This window comes from Lampris incognitus, chromosome 6 (assembly GCF_029633865.1).
Source record: "Lampris incognitus isolate fLamInc1 chromosome 6, fLamInc1.hap2, whole genome shotgun sequence".
Lineage (NCBI taxonomy): Eukaryota > Metazoa > Chordata > Actinopteri > Lampriformes > Lampridae > Lampris > Lampris incognitus.
The window spans coordinates 12,470,931-12,489,440 of record NC_079216.1 but is presented as its reverse complement, the minus strand read 5'-3'; the positions used below and the strand labels follow the sequence as shown (position 1 = coordinate 12,489,440).

At 43.4% G+C, this 18,510-nt stretch overlaps 1 protein-coding gene across 1 annotated transcript in view; it reads right to left on the bottom strand.

Moving 5' to 3' along the window:
* The window catches only part of LOC130114672 (ceramide kinase-like), a 29,195-nt gene extending 12,328 nt beyond the window's left edge, over positions 1-16,867 (bottom strand). Inside the window, exons 1-3 of the mRNA XM_056282535.1 lie at positions 16,583-16,867; positions 1,949-2,089; positions 1,342-1,464 (exon numbers count right to left, since the gene is read on the bottom strand). Of these exons, the coding sequence (XP_056138510.1) occupies positions 1,342-1,464; positions 1,949-2,089; positions 16,583-16,733 (415 nt within the window). The 5' untranslated portion in view covers positions 16,734-16,867. The remainder of the gene's footprint in view (positions 1-1,341; positions 1,465-1,948; positions 2,090-16,582) is intronic.
* Positions 16,868-18,510: the final 1,643 nt, after the last annotated feature.

The following is an 18,510-nucleotide window of genomic DNA, read 5'->3' as shown; positions in this document are numbered from 1 at the left end:
GAGAACAGAGAAATATAGGCCTTTTTAATCACAGCAGGGCCTTGTGGGGTGGGGTGGATGTTAGATTTTGTGCCAAAGATAGGAGGAAGTCTTTTCAAGTAGTCAGCACTTTACAGCGTCGGCTCCTAGGAGGAGGAGGTCGACCGAGGGCAACCTCCTTCCTAGGTTTGCAGTCAAGTTTCTACTACAGCATTTAATGTGTGATGGATCACTCTTGAACGTACATTTTGTAGAGTTACGAAAGTATATCATTTGGTTGTGCCCGTTTTATTTTTGTCATTTTGGCCTGTAATATATAAATATACTATTGCGACCCACTTCTTTCTAATTGTGTTGGGCATTTTATGGATCATCTGTGTCTTATTTGTTATTTCACCGCAGGCAAAATCAGCTTGTAGCACTGTTTAGAAAAGTTCTGTACAAACAAGTTTTTAGTATCATCTTCATAACTACCAGTTCTCTACAAAATGTCCTCGGCTTTAGAGACACATTACTGATAATGAATGATAACTTATACAGTCTTACTAAAAGCCCTAAATGTAATCAGATCTCACCATAACAGTATGGCAATACTTTCAAAATAAAGTCATGTTAAAATAAATGTTCAAACATTCACATTGACCATTTAGTCATATCAAATGCAACTGCAGCGAAAATGGCTGTAACTGCAATTTAGGTGTTATGATTTTTTACTGAAATTATGTTTGGTACATTTATTGAATATTTCCTTAGTTAAAAAGTCAATTATGTGTTGAGTGACTATCATGGCCCCACAGCACTTATGTAAAAGAGCTGGAATCTCATTGTATGATCTCAAAAGTAAATGGAAAAGGAAATTATTTCTGAAAAGATTTGGGATTTTTTTCATACTACGCGGAGTGAGAGGAAATTCCCCAGCCACTGATGCCTCAGCTGCCAGCCAGTGTAATTTGGGCTTTTCAGTGTGTCGGCTCTAGAAGCCACCTTGGCAGAGGCAAAAGGTCCGTTTGAAGCAGTTAGCCCGTTCCAAACCCCTCGCCGGCAAGTACAATAGTGTGCTGTTTCATGGCAAGTTTCCTTTTTTTTTTTTTTTTTTTGCTCTACTCCCAAGTAGAACAAAGCCCACAGTCAGCTGCAGAGCTGTGGGACTCAAGTGTCTAGTCCAGTAACACTTCAGCCAGGCCCCAGTCCGGCTGAAGTGTGGGCTTAAGCTGCGGCAACGTTTAAGGATGGTCTCGCTACTTTATATGCCACCTTTCTGCCGTTTTTAACCGGCCGTGTGAGTCTGTATGCGGAAGGGACGGTTGTTCATCCCGGGCTTATTGAGAAAACACCCGGTGCTAATTTGATATGAAGTCCTACCCAGGGACGCAAGCTGCTCTCTGATGGCGCTGACCCACTGCTGACAGAGAGTCCCATCTGGACAGTGGAAGGTAACGTCGCTGCACCGCCAGCGGTGCCGACTTGTCCTCTCCACATAGGACACTGCAGGAGTGTGCGTGTGTGTAGGGGTGGAGGGGGGGAGGTTTAGTGCGCGCGCACACACACATACACACACACACACACACACACACACACACACACACACACACACACACACAGTTAGTATACAGATAATCATAAGGGAAGTTCACCATCTGTACGCAGTAAAACTGTTACAGCAAATTAATCCATAAAGACTTAATACTTCAAGGTGTGTTCATCCTACAACCATTCAGTATTGGCAAAGGAAAACACATGTTCATAAATGAAGTACAGCAGAACCAAATTATCATAAATATTAACAGCATTTTAATGCAAAACTCAAACGCTTTGCATTAAACTTGGAAGTTTTTCTTGCAGCTGAGGAAAGCACGGCTTGATTCTTTCAAATAATTTTTTTCTGGGGGGCTGGAGCACCATGGCGGCAGGATTTGAGCAACCATGCGATAAGAAGTGGCTCCAGTCATTCCAGCTGTGTACACTTTACCTGTGAATGAATACATGCAGACCTCGCTGGGTTTCTGGGGCATTTTCTGCCACCTCCCATCATTTTTGGCCGTACTGGTTTTGTCCACGTCCACCTCTTGCACGGTTATGATCTCTGACACGGGTACGCTGTGGCACACACCTGTTAAAAACAAAAAGACACACAAGCAAACAAGATTTATTTCTAGCAAGAGACCGCATCATAGGTCAAGCTCATTTATTTGCCAAGTTATTTTAAAGTGAAAGATAAAAAGGACACAAAATGGTTGAAGAACAACACTTCGACTCAATACTGTTAATCAATGGACAGTATTGACCTTTGCAATATGGCTCCAAACCGGGAGATTTGAGATGTGACATTTTGCCAAATGGTGGCTTATATAAAAGCTGCAGGAGGATGTTCCTCTCCTCTGGTGTCCCGCAAGACAACCAGCTATTGTTTGTCCCCCTTTCCCCATTCTCAGCCAAACGAGGCAAGACAGACTGTATCAATTACCCTCTTGGATAGCTTTGCGCCGATAAAATTTAATGTCATGAGATGGGAGCTGTAATGGAACAATTAGCAATTTGATTTCGGCGTGAAGGCGGTCTCGCTGTGGCTAGAACTGCAGGAGCTGTGCGAACAGAACTGTAAACAACATTTACATCTTGCTAAAGAATCACGAGGAAGCGAGGCCAGTTTAAGCCAGGGGAAGGAAATTAAGCAGCTTAATTACAGACTTCAATTAATAACTAATACATATTCAAAGGCAGGTGAAAGACAAATTTGTTTCTAATTTTGGTGCATAATAATTACTGTGGCAGGTATATGGGCTACACAATTACTTGGAACTATATACACACACACACACACACACACACACATATATATATAATCCAGTGAGTCAAGTAAATTCGTTATGAGACAGTACAAGCCTGTTTCATGCCATAAGCAATCACCAGCTGTCCTGTTCTCAGGGCCGCAGGGATGCTGCAGCCTATCCCAGCAGTCAATGGGCGGCAGGTGGGGAGACACCCTGGACAGGCCGCCAGTCCATCACAGGGCCTTATATAGTATGTCTAATATTCACTCAGTATGTTTCTATACATTTCTTTCACTCCATATGTGTCTATATATGTCTAATAGTCACTCAGTATGTTTCTATATCTAATATTCACTCAATATGTGTCAATATATGTCCAATATTCACTCAATGTGTTTCTATATATGTCTAATATTCACTCAATATATGTCTAATATTCACTCAATGTGTTCCTATATATGTCTAATATTCAGTCAGTGTGTTTCTATACATGTCTAATATTCACTCAATATGTTTCCATATGTCTAATATTCACTATAATATGAATATTCATATAATAGTCATAATAATAATTAACAATAATATACTATATCCTAATAACATTAATAATATTCACTAATATTGAAATATAATATTGAAACATGCCAGTTGGCCTTAAACTCCGGTTATGAAGGCCAGACAATAGACTGCGGCGATAGCTTTGAACAGAATCTGTCGACTCGCCTCATTGACATTAGCTGTCACAGCCCCTTCATTTACACGCTGCCAATTGTTATTTAAAGTGTTACGTAGGTGTTTCTGATGGGGACCTGGAGGGTAGAGGACAGTGTACACAGCGGAACAGAGAGAGAATGGGGGGGGGGGGCTTTCATGTACCGGAGAGGATTCTAGAAAACACCGATTTTTCCAGTAACCTCTAAAAGCCTTTCGGCTTCAGCCTAAAATGCATCATTGCAGACAGATTCGTGCACCTTGCTCTTTGAACAAAAGCCAGCTCTCGGTTCATCTGTGAAGGCAAACTAACCAGGCTAATGATTGTCTCAAAGGGGGACACAGGTGTAGGAGACACCTAACGCCCCGGGCCGGGAACACCTGAATAAGAAGTGCCACACAGTATCGGCCAACCTTGACAAAATGCTAGGATCCAGTCACCGGAGAGCAATTACTGTAATCTCCAATGGGAGAGCCAATCTGTTAACATTTAGGAAACGGCTTGCCCTCTTCGGCGCCGGCTCTGATATTGTCCTTAACATTCAGGCCTCGAATTCTCTATTTATTTCTGCGACCTTGGATAGTTCAGGCCAGACTGTCTGAAGATTTTCAATTCACTTTTAATTTTTTTGCCCGTGAAGTTTTCTTTTCAACTGCTTTCGCTGAGAAACTGAAGGTAAAGCGCGTTATTCTCAAACGCAATTTAGCAATATTCGCCGAGGAAAGGGACGCGCCGCCGTCCCGCTCTCGCTGCCTGAAGGTTGCTATGCGTGGACGGGCATTTATCATCAAGACGATTTTATTTCTATACCCCATTATCACAAATTACACATTTGCCTCAGTGGGCTTTACAGCAACATCCTGTCCTTAGACCCTTACTAAGATAAGGAACAACTCCCCAAAAAAAAAAAACCTTTAACAGGGAGAAAAAAAGGGAGGAAACCTCAGGGAGAGCAAGACGGATAATGTGCAATGGATGTTGTGTTTACACAATTTGCACAATACAGCATCGAAGGAGGATAACAGAATTATAATGAAGAATGAAGAATATGATGCACAAGAATACGATGTCCGGGTGGCACGGTGGCGCAGTGGTTAGCGTGGTCGCCTCACAGCAAGAAGGTCCTGGGTTCGAGCCCCGGGGTTGTCTAACCTTGGGGGTCGTCCCGGGTCGTCCTCTGTGTGGAGTTTGCATGTTCCCCCCGTGTCTGTGTGGGTTTTCTCTGGGTGCTTCGGTTTCCTCCCACAGCCCAAAGACATGTAGGTCAGGTGAATCGGCCATACTAAATTGTCCCTAGGTGTGTGTTTGCGTGTCGGCCCTGTAACCTGATCTCTAGTTATACTAACTTTCCTTTGAATAAAAAAGGTTATTGAAAATTCAAACTGATTGCATTAATTAGGGCACAATACGTAAGCCATGTTATGGCTGTGAGCCCGTACAGGCACCAATGCATGAGTCAGTGAGAGGAGCTTACATAACAGAAGCCCCCGGGGGAGGGTTAGCCTTACGCAGCCCCATAATGCTATGAAAATGGCCTACAATAACATGGAGTAGGATGGGGTGGGGGGGAGAAGAAAAAAAACTGTATCAGGTAACAGCAGGTCATGGATCAGTTTTCACAAACCGAGAACAAAAAAAATCTTTTCTCATGCAAAAACGTTTATACTGTGTTAAAAAGTACAGGAAGGGGGGGGGGGAGAAGTCAGAGAGGGCAAGGGGAATACGACAGCATGGCGCCTCGACAGGACTATTTCATGGCTTTACAGTAAGGATGAAAGTGTTCTTTTTCACGTCCAGGTAACACACCGGCTAGAAAAGGCTTATCAGCTCCACTGCATGTGACACAAGGGATTAGACGCCATTGCTGGTACACAAAGAGGAGAACGCCAGAAAACTGTTCTGTACTCCGCAGCCACGCCACGCTTCACTTTTGCATGGGATCATGTGGTCGTCGCTGGAGGACCCACAAAATTAATTCTGGAGATTGGACCGAGGCTTTAGGATCGCTTTGGCAGAGTAGCAGAGCTGTCGGCTGATAAAAAAAATAAAAAATGATTACATGTATTTTGGTGTATCCATCTTGTTTTTTTTCTCGATTTCAAATTTGCAACAGGCTTTTCGTGTAGTAAAGCGATGAGGGCGTCAATAGTTTTTGTGTGCGTCAAGCTTAAACAAAACCATATTTTGTTTTGCAGATACACACATGGGTTTTACTGGACAGTGGCAATAGTTGGTCGTGGTTACGCAAGCACTGGACAAAAGCATCAATTATGAGAAAAACAAGACTTCACCAAAAAACTGACGGCGTACGGCAAGAATCCAAGACACACACACACAGCGTTGTATGACCACTTATGTAAGCAGGTTTCTGCTGTATTTGATGTTTATTGGGGATGTAATGATGACACACCGGGCCAATTGACAAAAATATGAATAACTCTGCAGTCAAGTTAAAGTTGACGATACGGAGCGGGAGCTTTAAAACAAAGTCAACTTTTCTTGCAAGGCAAGAACATTTTCCCCATGATGAGATGTCCACTTGCACACTACTCTATTTAGCACATGCACTACGTCAATGTGGTTTTAAGACGAAAGAAGGAGGCAACTTGTCCTTGTTAGACAAAACTTTTCCATTTTAGAAAGTGTAAAATGGATATACAGCGTTTCAGAAATGAAGTCCTCATAGTGACTCCCATCAAATACAGCTGTCAGAAGCACTTTTGACAGGTCAAACCTTAATGTACACATCACTCTTGCCGGTTTGTGTCTCTGTGACCAACGCATGGCGGTAAAGACAGCTCCTACCTGACGTTTCTCTGCCAGGGAACTTTAAAAGACAGACACCTGGAGGAGAACAACAGGGTTACTGTAATCTTGCTGAGTAACATGGTGAAATTCAAAGACTTTGCCATTCCCCCCCAGACACCTAGAACTTTCAAGGGGACTCTGTGTAGCACAACTTGATACAGTGCATGGCACCAACACTATCAGGGTTATGGGCTCCATTTTCTGTCCAGCTCTACAGATGGATTATACCCCTAATCCTGCACACACACCAAAAACGTCACGAATGCCAGCAGTCATTTTGGGAGCTAGTACTGTTTGCCGCAAAGAACCCTTTAGCAGTCGCCGCCGGTGGGTCGGATCATACAAGCCATTCTGCAGCCGTCAAGCTTAGTTCTGCCGAAAAGCCTATCCAGTTTGTAGTGAATATTTTATAGTGGAAAGCGATCCCTGTCTGCACTCGGTTGCTACTTCAGCTCATCATCACTAATTTGCATAAAGTTAATCACAGCTCATCTTCAAACTGTCGTTTTGGATGCTGGCATCGCGCTGCCGCCAGTGTTGGCCGCTCCTTATCGCCAGCTCTCATTGAAAATGAATGGTTGCTGGCTGCTTTTGTTGCCCCTGTGCATTTGGTGTGGGCGCAGGGTAACGTTGCCAGGTTTATGGGCTCATTGCCCTGTCAAGCTTAATGATATAAGCATGGCATTAACAATGCCATGCTTAGGGGTTTCCTAAACAGAAAGGCATGGCATGGCACCAACAGCGATTCGTAAGACAAGTCCATGGTTTTAATATGGAATCCTGGCAATTTTTTTCCGATGCTGTCTGGTGTAATGATTAAAACCACAACTTGTCTAACTCACTATTAATGTAGGCCCATGTATTCATTGTACAGTGATGTGCTTTAAATATGGGTGCTCAGATGGCCTATTCATTGCTAAAAAAAATAATATCAATAATCTTGAGGATAGAAATCTTCTCATTTTCTGCAGTTCCTCATTTGGAAAAGGTAAACTCCCTGAAACTGAATCAAATTAAGCAAGAGTGAGTCCTGATTAAATCAAGTGCTTTGTATTCAAGTCTTCGATCGACTTTTGATAAAGTATAAGCACCACTTTAGTGGAAATGTGTTGCGAAACAAGGCCATTCAATCAAGAAATGTCCACTGTGAGATGAGATCTTGGGCCATGTAACGAATTTCAGCCAGAGAAAAAAAAAAGAATTATCTAACAAAATGTGAGGAAATCCATTTAATCCAAAGGTCTCAGAGAGCAAGAATAAGGGATAATGATTCCTGCAATTCTCATTTCCTCCTCCACCAGCCAAGATTATCTCACTAACACTATCATAGCTTTTTTCTTTTTCTTTGGGGGGGGGTGATAAAAAAACAAAACAAAACTCATCTACAAAGTTTGCTTGGCTCTCACTTCTCCATCATACATGTCCATTATAAGAGTATTTTATTTCATCTTTACTCAGGTCACTCAGTGCCACTGACCTTTGACCCCCTTAATGGAATATTGGTCACAACAATATTTGTCATATTGCTGATCAAGGAACTGAAACTTGATCTTCTGTTTCCCTCATTTTAAGTCACTAAGGTTAAGAGAAATCACCTTGTAGCCCTAAATGTAAATGCATGACGGCATTTCCACAGCTCTCCACATCTTCCTTCCCAGACCAGTCCAGATAACTCTGAAATGAACAATCATCTATGGACGAATTGGCTTATGAGTAACACCGATCCATCATAAACTAAATGGCGAGGGCTCTCTTAACAACTTCATATGCTACCCGGTAAGGTAGCATGGGAAGATAAGGGGCCATGAAATGGGAAGGACATGATTTGCGCAACACGCTACCAGTAGCCTGAATGAGTATTTATCTAAGATATACTGTTGTAGGGTATCATTTAGTAGGAATGATGGGCCAATTCCCCTTTGTTATGATTATGATGTAAAAAAAAAGATTAAATCTTGAACAAATGTTTCTGGAGGCGATCTTAACGTTCGACATAAATTATCTCTGGGGGTGGGCCTCAACAACTGCATAGTCAGAGTTATTACAATTTCCATCTTTACAGTTACTCTTCTGTCAATCTATTTGTTTTCTCTCCACCTGGTCTCCCTCTGAAAGACAGAATATGTGATGATTAACTCAGTGAAATAAAAAGTTATATAAGATACACAGACAAAACAGGCTACGTTTATCTATTTATAAGTATGCAAAATGTTTATTTTCTTACACATACATGTACATACAGTTAGGTACATAAGTATTTGGACAGTTACACAATATTTGTAATTTTGCCCCTGTACACCACCACAGTGGCTTTGACATGAAGTATTTGAGATGTGATTGAAGAGTAGACTTTCAGCTTTAATTTAAGGGGTTGGATAAAAATATGGCATTAACTGTTCAGGAATTACAGCCATGGCTATACAGGCTCACCCCATTTTCAGAGGCTCAAAAGTAACTGGAAACAAACATAACTATGATTATAACAATTATATTTAACGTTTGGAGGAAAATCCTTTGCAGTCAATGACTGTCTGAAGTCTTGAACCCATCGACATCTTCAAATTCTGAGTTTCCTCCTTTGAAATGCTCTGCCAAGACTTAACGGCAGCTGCCTTCAGTTGCTGGCTGTTTGTGGGTCTTTTGGCCATTAGTTTGATCTTCAGCAAGTGAAAAGCATGCTCAATTGGGTTGAGGTGAGGTGACAGACTTGGTCACTGATGAATATTCCACTTTTCTAACTTGAGAGACTGTTGGGTTGCTTTCGCTGCTTATTTTGTGTCATTATCCATCTGCAGTGTGAAGCGCCATCCTCTCAGTTTTGTGACATTTGGCTAAATCTGAGCAAATGGCATATCCTTATAAACATCACAATCCATCCTGCTACTTCTGTCGGTAGTCACATCATCAATAAACACCAATGACTAAGTTCCACTGGCAACCATACATGCCCATTTCATAACACTACCTCCACCATGTTTGACAGATGATGTGGTATGCTGAGAATCATGAGCTGTTCCTTTTGTTCTCCACACTTCCCTCTTCCCATCCTTCTGGTACAAGTTAATCATTGCTTCATCTGTCCAAAGAACCTTGTTCCAGACCTGGGTAGATTTTTAGGTGTTTTTAAACACAGTCTAATCTGGCCTTCCTGTTCTTAAGTGACACCAATGGTTTTCACCTTGTCGTAAACCCACTGTATTTATTTTCATGCAGGCATCTCTTGATTGTAGACTTGGTCAATGATACCTCTACCTCTCAAGAGTGTTTTTGACTTCGCTAGATGTTGTGAATGTGTTTGTCTTCACTAGGGAAAGAATTCTGCGATCATCCACTGTAGATGTGTCCCATGGTCTTCCAAGCCTTTTGGTGTTGCTGAGCTTGCCAGTGCATTCTTTCTTTTTAAGAATGTACCAAAATGTTGATTTGGCCACTCCTGAAGTGTTTACTATCCATCTGATAGATTTCCTTTGCTTTTTCAGCCTAATGGTGGCCTCCATCACTTGTATTGATACCTCTATGGACTTCATGTTGAGAGTTCCGATGAACAGCTACCAAATGCAAATGTAAATACTTGGAATGAACTCCAGACCTTTTATCTGCTTAATTTGTCATGGGATAACGATGGAAAAGGTCTTACTTGCCTATGAAACCACTTGTTAGTCAAGTGTCCAATTCCTTTTGATCCTCTAAAAATGGGGTGACCATGTATAAAACTGGCTGTAATTCCTGAACGGTTAATGCAATATTTTGTCCGACCCCTTAAATTAAAGCTGAAAGTCCACACTTCAATAACATATTGGTTATTTCGTTTCAAATCCACTATAGTGGTGTACAGGGGCAAAATTACAAATATTGTGTCTCTGTCCAAATACTTATGGACCTAACTGTACATGACAAGTCTGGCCTACCTGGCAGGTTCAAGGCTTGGATTTACCCCGAGTCTTCTGGCCTATGTTGGTTTACGAGGTAACCCTGTCGACAGTGGAGACCTTGGAGAGGAAGATCAGTAGTTACCTCCAGAGATGGCTGGGTCTGCCCAGCAGCCTTAGTAGTGCAGCACCGTATGGGAGGATAAACAAACTCCGGCTCCCTATCAGCTGCCTCGACTAGGAGTTTAGGGTTTCTTGCACAAGAGAGGCACTGCTCTATCTGGACTCAAGGACTCTAGTAGAGTGGAATTAGCAGGCATTATGGTGTGGACAGGCAGGAAGTGGAGAGCCCAGGAAGGCCTGGAGATAACACAGAGTCTCGGCAGAGACACAGGGCTTTGGTGGGCACAGTGGCAACTGGATGGGCAGGGCTGGGAGCCATCCCACAACCTCGCTATGATAAGGCCCATGGCAAGGACAAACACCATATCTAGTCCTGGAGGAGGTACAGACAGGTGTTGAGGAGGAAAGGACCAGCAGAATGGTGGGTATGTGGCAGCAGGGAGCATGGACAAGGTGGGAGGGTGCGCTGGAGAGGAAGATATCCTGGGCGGATATCTGGCAGGCAGAACCAAAGTGGATCAAGTTCATGGTACAAGCTGTGTATGATGTTCTACCTAGCCCTGCAAATCTCCACCTCTGGGGCAAGACTGATTCTCCATCATGTCCTCTGTGCCCTGGAAAAGGTTCAATTGAGCACATCCTCAGCAGCGGCCCATCTGCCCTCAGGGAGGGCCATTGCCGCTGGTGACATGACCAGGTGCTGAAGACAGTTGCAGAGGCCATCTCCAAAGCTGTGGCCAACAACAAGCAAGCCTGCGGACAGAGGAACATTGCCTTTGTCAGGGCTGGTGAGCAGCCTGTCACAGCCAGTCTCCTCACCTCTGCATAAGACTGGGAGCTGCAAGTCGACTTGGGGGAGCAGCTCAGGTTCCAGGACAAGGTTATGACAACTTCGTTGAGGCCAGACATAGTGCTATCATCAGCCCCTCCAAAACAGGTGTTCCTTACAGAGCTGACGGTTCCCTGGGAGTACCGAATGGAGGAGGCAAATGAGCGGAAGCGGTCCAAGTACCATGAGCTGGTGGAATAGTGCTGGAGGAGGTTGGAAGGCGCGTTGTGAGCCCATTGAATTGGGGTGTAGCGGCTTTGCTGGCCACTCACTGTGCAAAGTGTATGCTTTACTTGGCATCACCGGGGCTGCTAAAAGGAAAGCCATCAAGCCATGGAGGCTGCAGAGAGGGCCTCCAGATGGCTTTGGATCAGAAGGAGTGATCTGTGGGCCAATGCTGCTGGGACAGCCAGGGCCTGATCAACCCTGGCTGGGTCATCTGAGCGAAGGTGTATGATGTTGAAAGATCGGAAACACCCGAGGACCTCAGGAAACATCACTGATTATGTGTCCCTGTGCATCCTAGGATGTATCTTCGAATCATTATACGTATATGTGCTACATTTTCTCACCAAACTTATAAAACATTCACAAGCACAGATTTAATTTGCAGTCCATTTAGTATGTTGGCTGATACCAATCCCTTATAAGTGAAAAGTGCATTCACAGCACAACAGACGACCATCAAGTGATGCTCATAAATCCCTATCTATGGGGAAGACAGGCCCTCAAAGCTTACAGAAGAGTGAAATAGCATCCAACAGAGAGAGAGATAGATGAGGACTTCTCAGAGACAGAGTGTGACGTTGCATTTAACAATGTGCCATTTCAAAACACATTTCCTTCAGCGGTGTTAAGCAGTAGTTTAACTGCACAGGACAAAACATTATGAGGAAATAATTGTGAAGATTATTTTAGTTTTCTCAACAAAGCAGTGTTTGTGAGGTAAAAAGAAAATGTTTTGACCTAAGACTGATTTAGATGAGACAATAGCTGCATACAGAAAAAGGAGTTCAGTCAGAGAAAAAGCCTACTGATGGTATTCAGCATATTAGGGAGTAAATAGTTAACAGAGGGTTGCGATATACCAAAGTGATCACTTACCTCCTTTTGAAATGTGCCTGTAAGCAAAAATCCAAGTACTGATAGGACCTAAATGTGCATGGGAATGAAACAAAACGGATCTCTGTGGTAATGCTATGAGGTCAGATTTCTAAATTCATAGCATCAGTAAAACATGATGCAGTATAAGGAAAAGATTCACAAGCCATTTCTCAGCAAAAATAAGGAATGAAAAGAAATTCAACCAGTTCCTAAACACTTGCTCGATCGGTCTGAAGTGTGCCTCATGTCATGTGATGTCAGCCATTGCAAACCATAGCCATAGGGCGCATTTGCCCTTTTTATAGTCTGACACTTTCTTGGGGCTAATTAATACTGGTAATTTTGACTGTTGTTTCTGATGTTAAACTTATTTCTAGAGGCAAATGTCAAACCTTTAGCAATTGTTGTATAATATTCTGTGATGCAAATACTTAGCAACAATTTATAGGTCATTCTTAAATAAAATCCATCTATCTATTATCCAAACCGCTTATCCTGCTCTCGGGGTCACGGGGATGCTGGAGCCTATCCCAGCAGTCACTGACAATGACTGCTCCAATTTACCAAAAATTTAACTTAACATGTAAATTGTCCTAATTTATGAACATCCTTTGATCGACTGCCTCCGAATTTAGATTTTAGATTCAATACGCAAAATTAGATTTAGAGTCTGCATGTTAAATTAACGAGTGGTCAGGAGCTCTCGTAAAGCAGGGGTCCCCAACCTCTTCTGCACAGCGGACCGGTTTAATATTTACAATATTCTGGTGGACCGGCTGGCGGGCAAGGTTGTTAATCACGACCAGAATATAGGTTGGGTTTATAAGTCAGTAGCATCATAACATTTAAGTAACGTTTGGATATTAAACACACAGCGCATACTTCCCTCGCATGAATTTATTAAAAACATTGCAACTCACCAATATCAGTGAATCAGTGGGAGCCCTGGGCTTGTTTCCCTGCAACAAGACGGTCATGACACGCAAGTCATCGGTGGTAATAAAGCCATACTTAGGTACAACTCATCATATTTCCTTTAAATTAAGCTTTCTTTTGTGGTAGTCTCGGCCTGTGCTGTCTCTGAGTTATCCTCGTTAGACCTTTTATCTCCCCTACCTTTTCTGAAGAAACTCTCAAGCAATGCTTGTTTTTTACTCACGGTAGCTAGCTAGTCGCAACATGCCCATCGAGGAGGTAAGCGGGTGATGACCAACTGATGACCTCGCATGCATTGCATTACTCAAGTTCAACATCGGTATCCTCATCCTGTTGTGGCATGACAGGGAATGGTGAGGAAAGGCGCAGCACAGACAGAGTGTGACAAGGTCACTATAATTACCACACAAAGAGCTTATTATGTTATGTTTATTATTCAGGTTTTCTTATTTTTATTTACTTATCTATTTTTGCTGAATCATATCCTTTCCTCAAGGCCCGGTGCCAGTCCATGGCCCATTGGTTGGGGAACGCTATTGTAAGGCACTAACATTTTCTGAAACCAATCTAACTCCCAAAAAAACTTTGATAAATACACTTCTTGTGAAAACATCAATACAAATGATTTGCAACGTTTGTGTCTGTATTCTGCTTGCAAAATTAGGTCCAATCTTTTCAACTGCATCAGCAAAACCTTTCATCTCTCTAACCGCTTTTAGGAAGGGAGGCAGACACTATTCAATTAGTGGAAAATACAGGCCGGGTTTCATAATCATCCTACTGCCAAGTTCATGTAATGAACCGTTTGCAAAATAACTGCTCCCATTTTTGTTCCTCACTGGTCCCCTGTATCATGTGACCACCAAGCCGCTGCTGACCTAGTGACCCAATATGACAGACAATACCTGAGATTCATCTGGAAATAGGGCAGTCATGGAATATTCAACCACCCCTGACAGAGGCATCAATAGTAAACTGATGCAGGAAGAGGAGCATCCAAGTTCATGTCCTCATTGCTTTTGGGGTCCGTGCATCGAGACGATCTGCTTACTGACATATAATGAATGACTCATCCTAGCCAAAAGTGATGTTCTTGTTGGCATCCATTTTGTGCATGAATGCACGCCACAAAACACACAGTTTTCTATTGCATGAGGGCAGAGGCCTGATTACAGTGTGCCCATTCACTTTAAACTCAGTGTAAGGCCAGTCTATCAACATATCGCCAACAAATCTCCACATTAAAGAAAAGAGAGTTAATGACTGAGCAGCGTTTTTAAAAATAGAATTTCCTTTATTTTTGATTCCCTCTCATCAGCATCTCCTGTTCTTTGTTGCGCATTTTATGCACGGCTACTTCTCAACTTAGCATTTGATTCCAGTTTCAGTTGTTTTTGTCATTTTGTTTTGTTTTGTTTTTTTTGTGTTTTTTTTTGGGGGGGGGTATATTCAATCAGAAAATCAATGTAAATATGGTATTGCTAATTGTCCCCTGGAAAATAAAATTAAGATGTTTTGGTTTCTAAAATCTGACTCTGACATCAACCAACCAGATTGTTTGGCATGTCAGTCTAAGAAGGAGCAAGAGGCCGCCAGATGGGACTGGAGGAGTCTCTTAAGTTACAATTGCTGTTGCCACTCTATAATTTTTATTACCCACTTCATCTTTACAATGCGCCATGTTATGTTTCTAATCAAGTCCTGCCACATCATGACCTATGCTTTGTTAAACTCACAAAAAGAGAATTTTGTGGGTTTCGCCTTGGTAGGACCGTGTAGGATTTTTGTTACAAGGTCCCAGACAGAGCAGATGGTGCTATTTGCAAGAATTAACCCATGACCACCAGATAGCCATGGAAATGCCAGAGTATGTAAGGTCAGAGCAAACCCGTTGACCCAGACACAGATCCTCATTTATGAAGCACCAGTGGTGATAAGTGGGGCTGCAAATGAAAGACCACACAAGTCCCCTTCTTAATGGCAATTGTGTGACTCCAGACTAAACAAGGTAGAAAGCCTCTCTATCTCTTTCTCTATACTTTCCTTGAATTGGTCTATCATGCATGATCCTTCAATGGTCATGGGTACGTTTGTCCCATTTATTCATATGGCTCTAATCAATATTGGTAGCTTGTTGATGTTGTAAAACCGAGATTGCATTCTACTATTGCCTTCACTGAACAAAACTAAATAATAGCAAAATATAAATGCATAAACTGTAAATTACTGACGACGAACAAGATTTGAGCTTTGGTTCAATCAATTTCTGGCTTTAGTAAGGCATTTTTCCTGTTCACTACTACTGACTGAAACAACCCAGAAACAGAAATCATTTAAAGGGCATTTTTAGATTCAGTGCACTTCTCTTTATAAAACAAGACGTACCAAAGAAGCATCTGAGCAATCTGTTAATGATCCCATGTCTGACTCATAAATTACCATGTTTGTCTATTTATTTTCTAGACTGAAGTCAACAGCCAATCAGCCTCATCTGAAAGTGTAGAAAGTTAATCCTGAACCAGAATGTAGTTCATTGGTGGAACGTTCCTGTCAGGATTAGGTGACCCTTGGGCAATTTGAGTTCATCCTTTCCAGCTTTTGCTGTAACTGATAGCCTAATGCAGTCAGACATTTCAAGGCTACTTTAAATATTCATAATACTCCCTTTCATTATGCCCTGTCCTCCAGGCTTAGGGCAATTTAAGTGTGTGCGCACGCGCACGCACACACACACAGTTTTAAAACATTAAAACAACCAGGTCCTAATCCTAGGGCAAAGTGGACACATGTAGCAGACCCTGCATTACAAGTAGCACTGTCACCTGTGACCTGCTCAGCAACACAATGTCCAAGTAGAGGTCAGGCATACAAGCAGTTGAACCGACAGTAAAGTATTTTTTTTTTTTCATTTGAAATAAATAATATTCTACCCAATCGAAATGGTCCCTATCTGTGTTGCATCACCACCGGTGGTCTGACATTTTACCGTGCTTGTGGAAATGTGCTACCATTGTTACAGACACTAACTAAATCCAAACCTGCGCATGCGCAATAACACTTAACAGGACCACAGGTAACGTGGGACGTCACGACACCGGTCTGTCATCTGTCTGTCTGTCCGTCCAAACGGTTTGGACGGACAGACGAGTTGGTGCGTCACGCTGAAGGGGCCACTACTAGGTAGAGGTTGAACTATATATATATATATATATATATATATATATATATATATATATATATATATATATATATAGTAGCTGTTAGAAGGAACAGCTTGTTTCTCGCTGGACGCGGAACTGCGGCGGTGCCGGGCCCCCGCGGGAAAACACGGGAGCCGCCGGGGACGAGCGCGCGGTGAAAGTAGCGGGTCAACAAAAGCGGTCGTCGGCTGCCCTCGTGAACACCCGCGACCGTCCTCCCTTAGCGCGAGGACGCACGCCGCGCCGCTTACCGAGCTTAAATGGGTGGTAAACGCCTCCGGAGACGCGCTTCTTCTTGGCCGGCGGCTCCTTCCATGTCAGCAGCGCACGGTTGAGCGCCACCTCGCAGACGCCGTGTTTGAGCCGGAGCCGAGATGACAATAGCTTGGGTTGTTTCTCCATGCCGTCACCCCAAACATCGGCGGGCGCAGAGGGCGTCGGCGTTATCTCTGCGTGCGCATCGCTCCGCTGTCCTGCCGAGTGACACAACGACTTAAAAAGGGGGACATGAAGATACCGTCTTTCTTTTTTCTTTTTTTTTGCCCCTCGCACAAATCCGGGTTTGGATAGCGGTTTCTCTCCCCGACCATCCGGGATGTGGGACGGGTTTAGCGCCGCACGTAATGGCGTCATCACGTATTCTAATTCACCCGCTACGCCGAGAGACTGCGGCTGCGCCCGTCCGCTCGCCGCCGGAACTGCCGCCAGCCCCGACATAGCGGGACCTCCGGCCCCTGAAAACAGCGTTTATCTCTGTCGTTCACACACGTTGCGGGCCTCCCCGATTGTCCGTCTCTTTTGACTTTTCTATGCCGCCGCTCAGTGCGTGCGATTTATCAAAATGGCGGCACAGAAATATTCCCTGGTTATTTGTAGGTTTTTCTTCTTTAATGATTAAATATCTACACATGTCTTGAGATTAAACACAAACAAAAGTGCTACCCTGACTTGGTTTTTGCCCCCCCCCCCGATCGTGGGCGACTCCTCTTCCACAGCCTGTGTCGCCACGGGGTTAACTCTCACATACACATACACACATCTCTCAAAATAGAGACACAATTTAGCGTATTCGAGTAAGAAAATCCCCAAAACGAGAGGAATCCCCCACCAGTGCAGTAAGAGACTTGAAATAAATAAGGTTTTATGAAACAAGACGAAAATCGCTTGTTTACTTGAAAGACAGAACCTCCCATTAAACCCCGCTGAAATTCAACTTGCAAGTGCAACCACCCATGGAAAACTAACCCGATCATCACTTGCAGAATGCATGCATTATGCATACTTCATTTTTGCAGATCGTGGGCCTGTAACATTAACACAATTTGTCCGTGAGTGGCTGGGTGTGACACACCCTAAAAGAGGCTATTTGTTTTCACCTTTTGAACAGAGCCTCACATAAAGTAAATCCATGTACATACCACAGGACATACACAGAGGACAGGGAGAAAACAATACTGCAGCGAATTTCCCCCCGAATTCGCTACAATACATTAACACAAGAGTTTAAAGGTTCGGTGAGTTTAGAACTTAAATGGCAAATGGATCAAAACTCCTTTTAACGTGGCCCGTCTCCGCGTGAAGGACCTGTACCTGAGACCAGATGGAAGCAATGTGAATGTAAACTACTAATAAGACACGTTAGCCCCTAGCTAACGGGTCTGGCCCTTTAGCTGAGCGGTTAGCGATGTCGCCTTGTGGTGCAGTACACCTCGGATCGAATCCCACACCGGGCAAGATAAATAACCGGTTACATGAAGAATGGGTTAAGGGGGGTGAGTGGGATCCTGAGTTATTGTTAGTGCTCTACCTATCATGGCTTTGCTATTGACGTGGGGTGGGTAGGCACATTCCAACAAATGATTTAAAAATGTCCCTACCCAATGCTGAAACCAAACTTCCGCTCCTGCCTAGTAGCTGCCATTCAGTGCTGCTTCTCCCTGTCCTCCATAGGGGCCTCCACCCCATCTGGTCTGTTATGAAAGCGAAGCGGAGTTATCCTGTGTAAACTAGCAGCGAGGGAGACGCTGCTTTTCATACACCGTTGACGGATACTTGCCGCGGTTTAAGGTGGACTCGTTTTCAAGTCACTTAGGTTAATAGAAAATCGCTCTGTTTTACGACCACCTTAAATATTTAGTTCGTCAACTCGCTTTACCCCCCCATCGGAACTATGTGACGG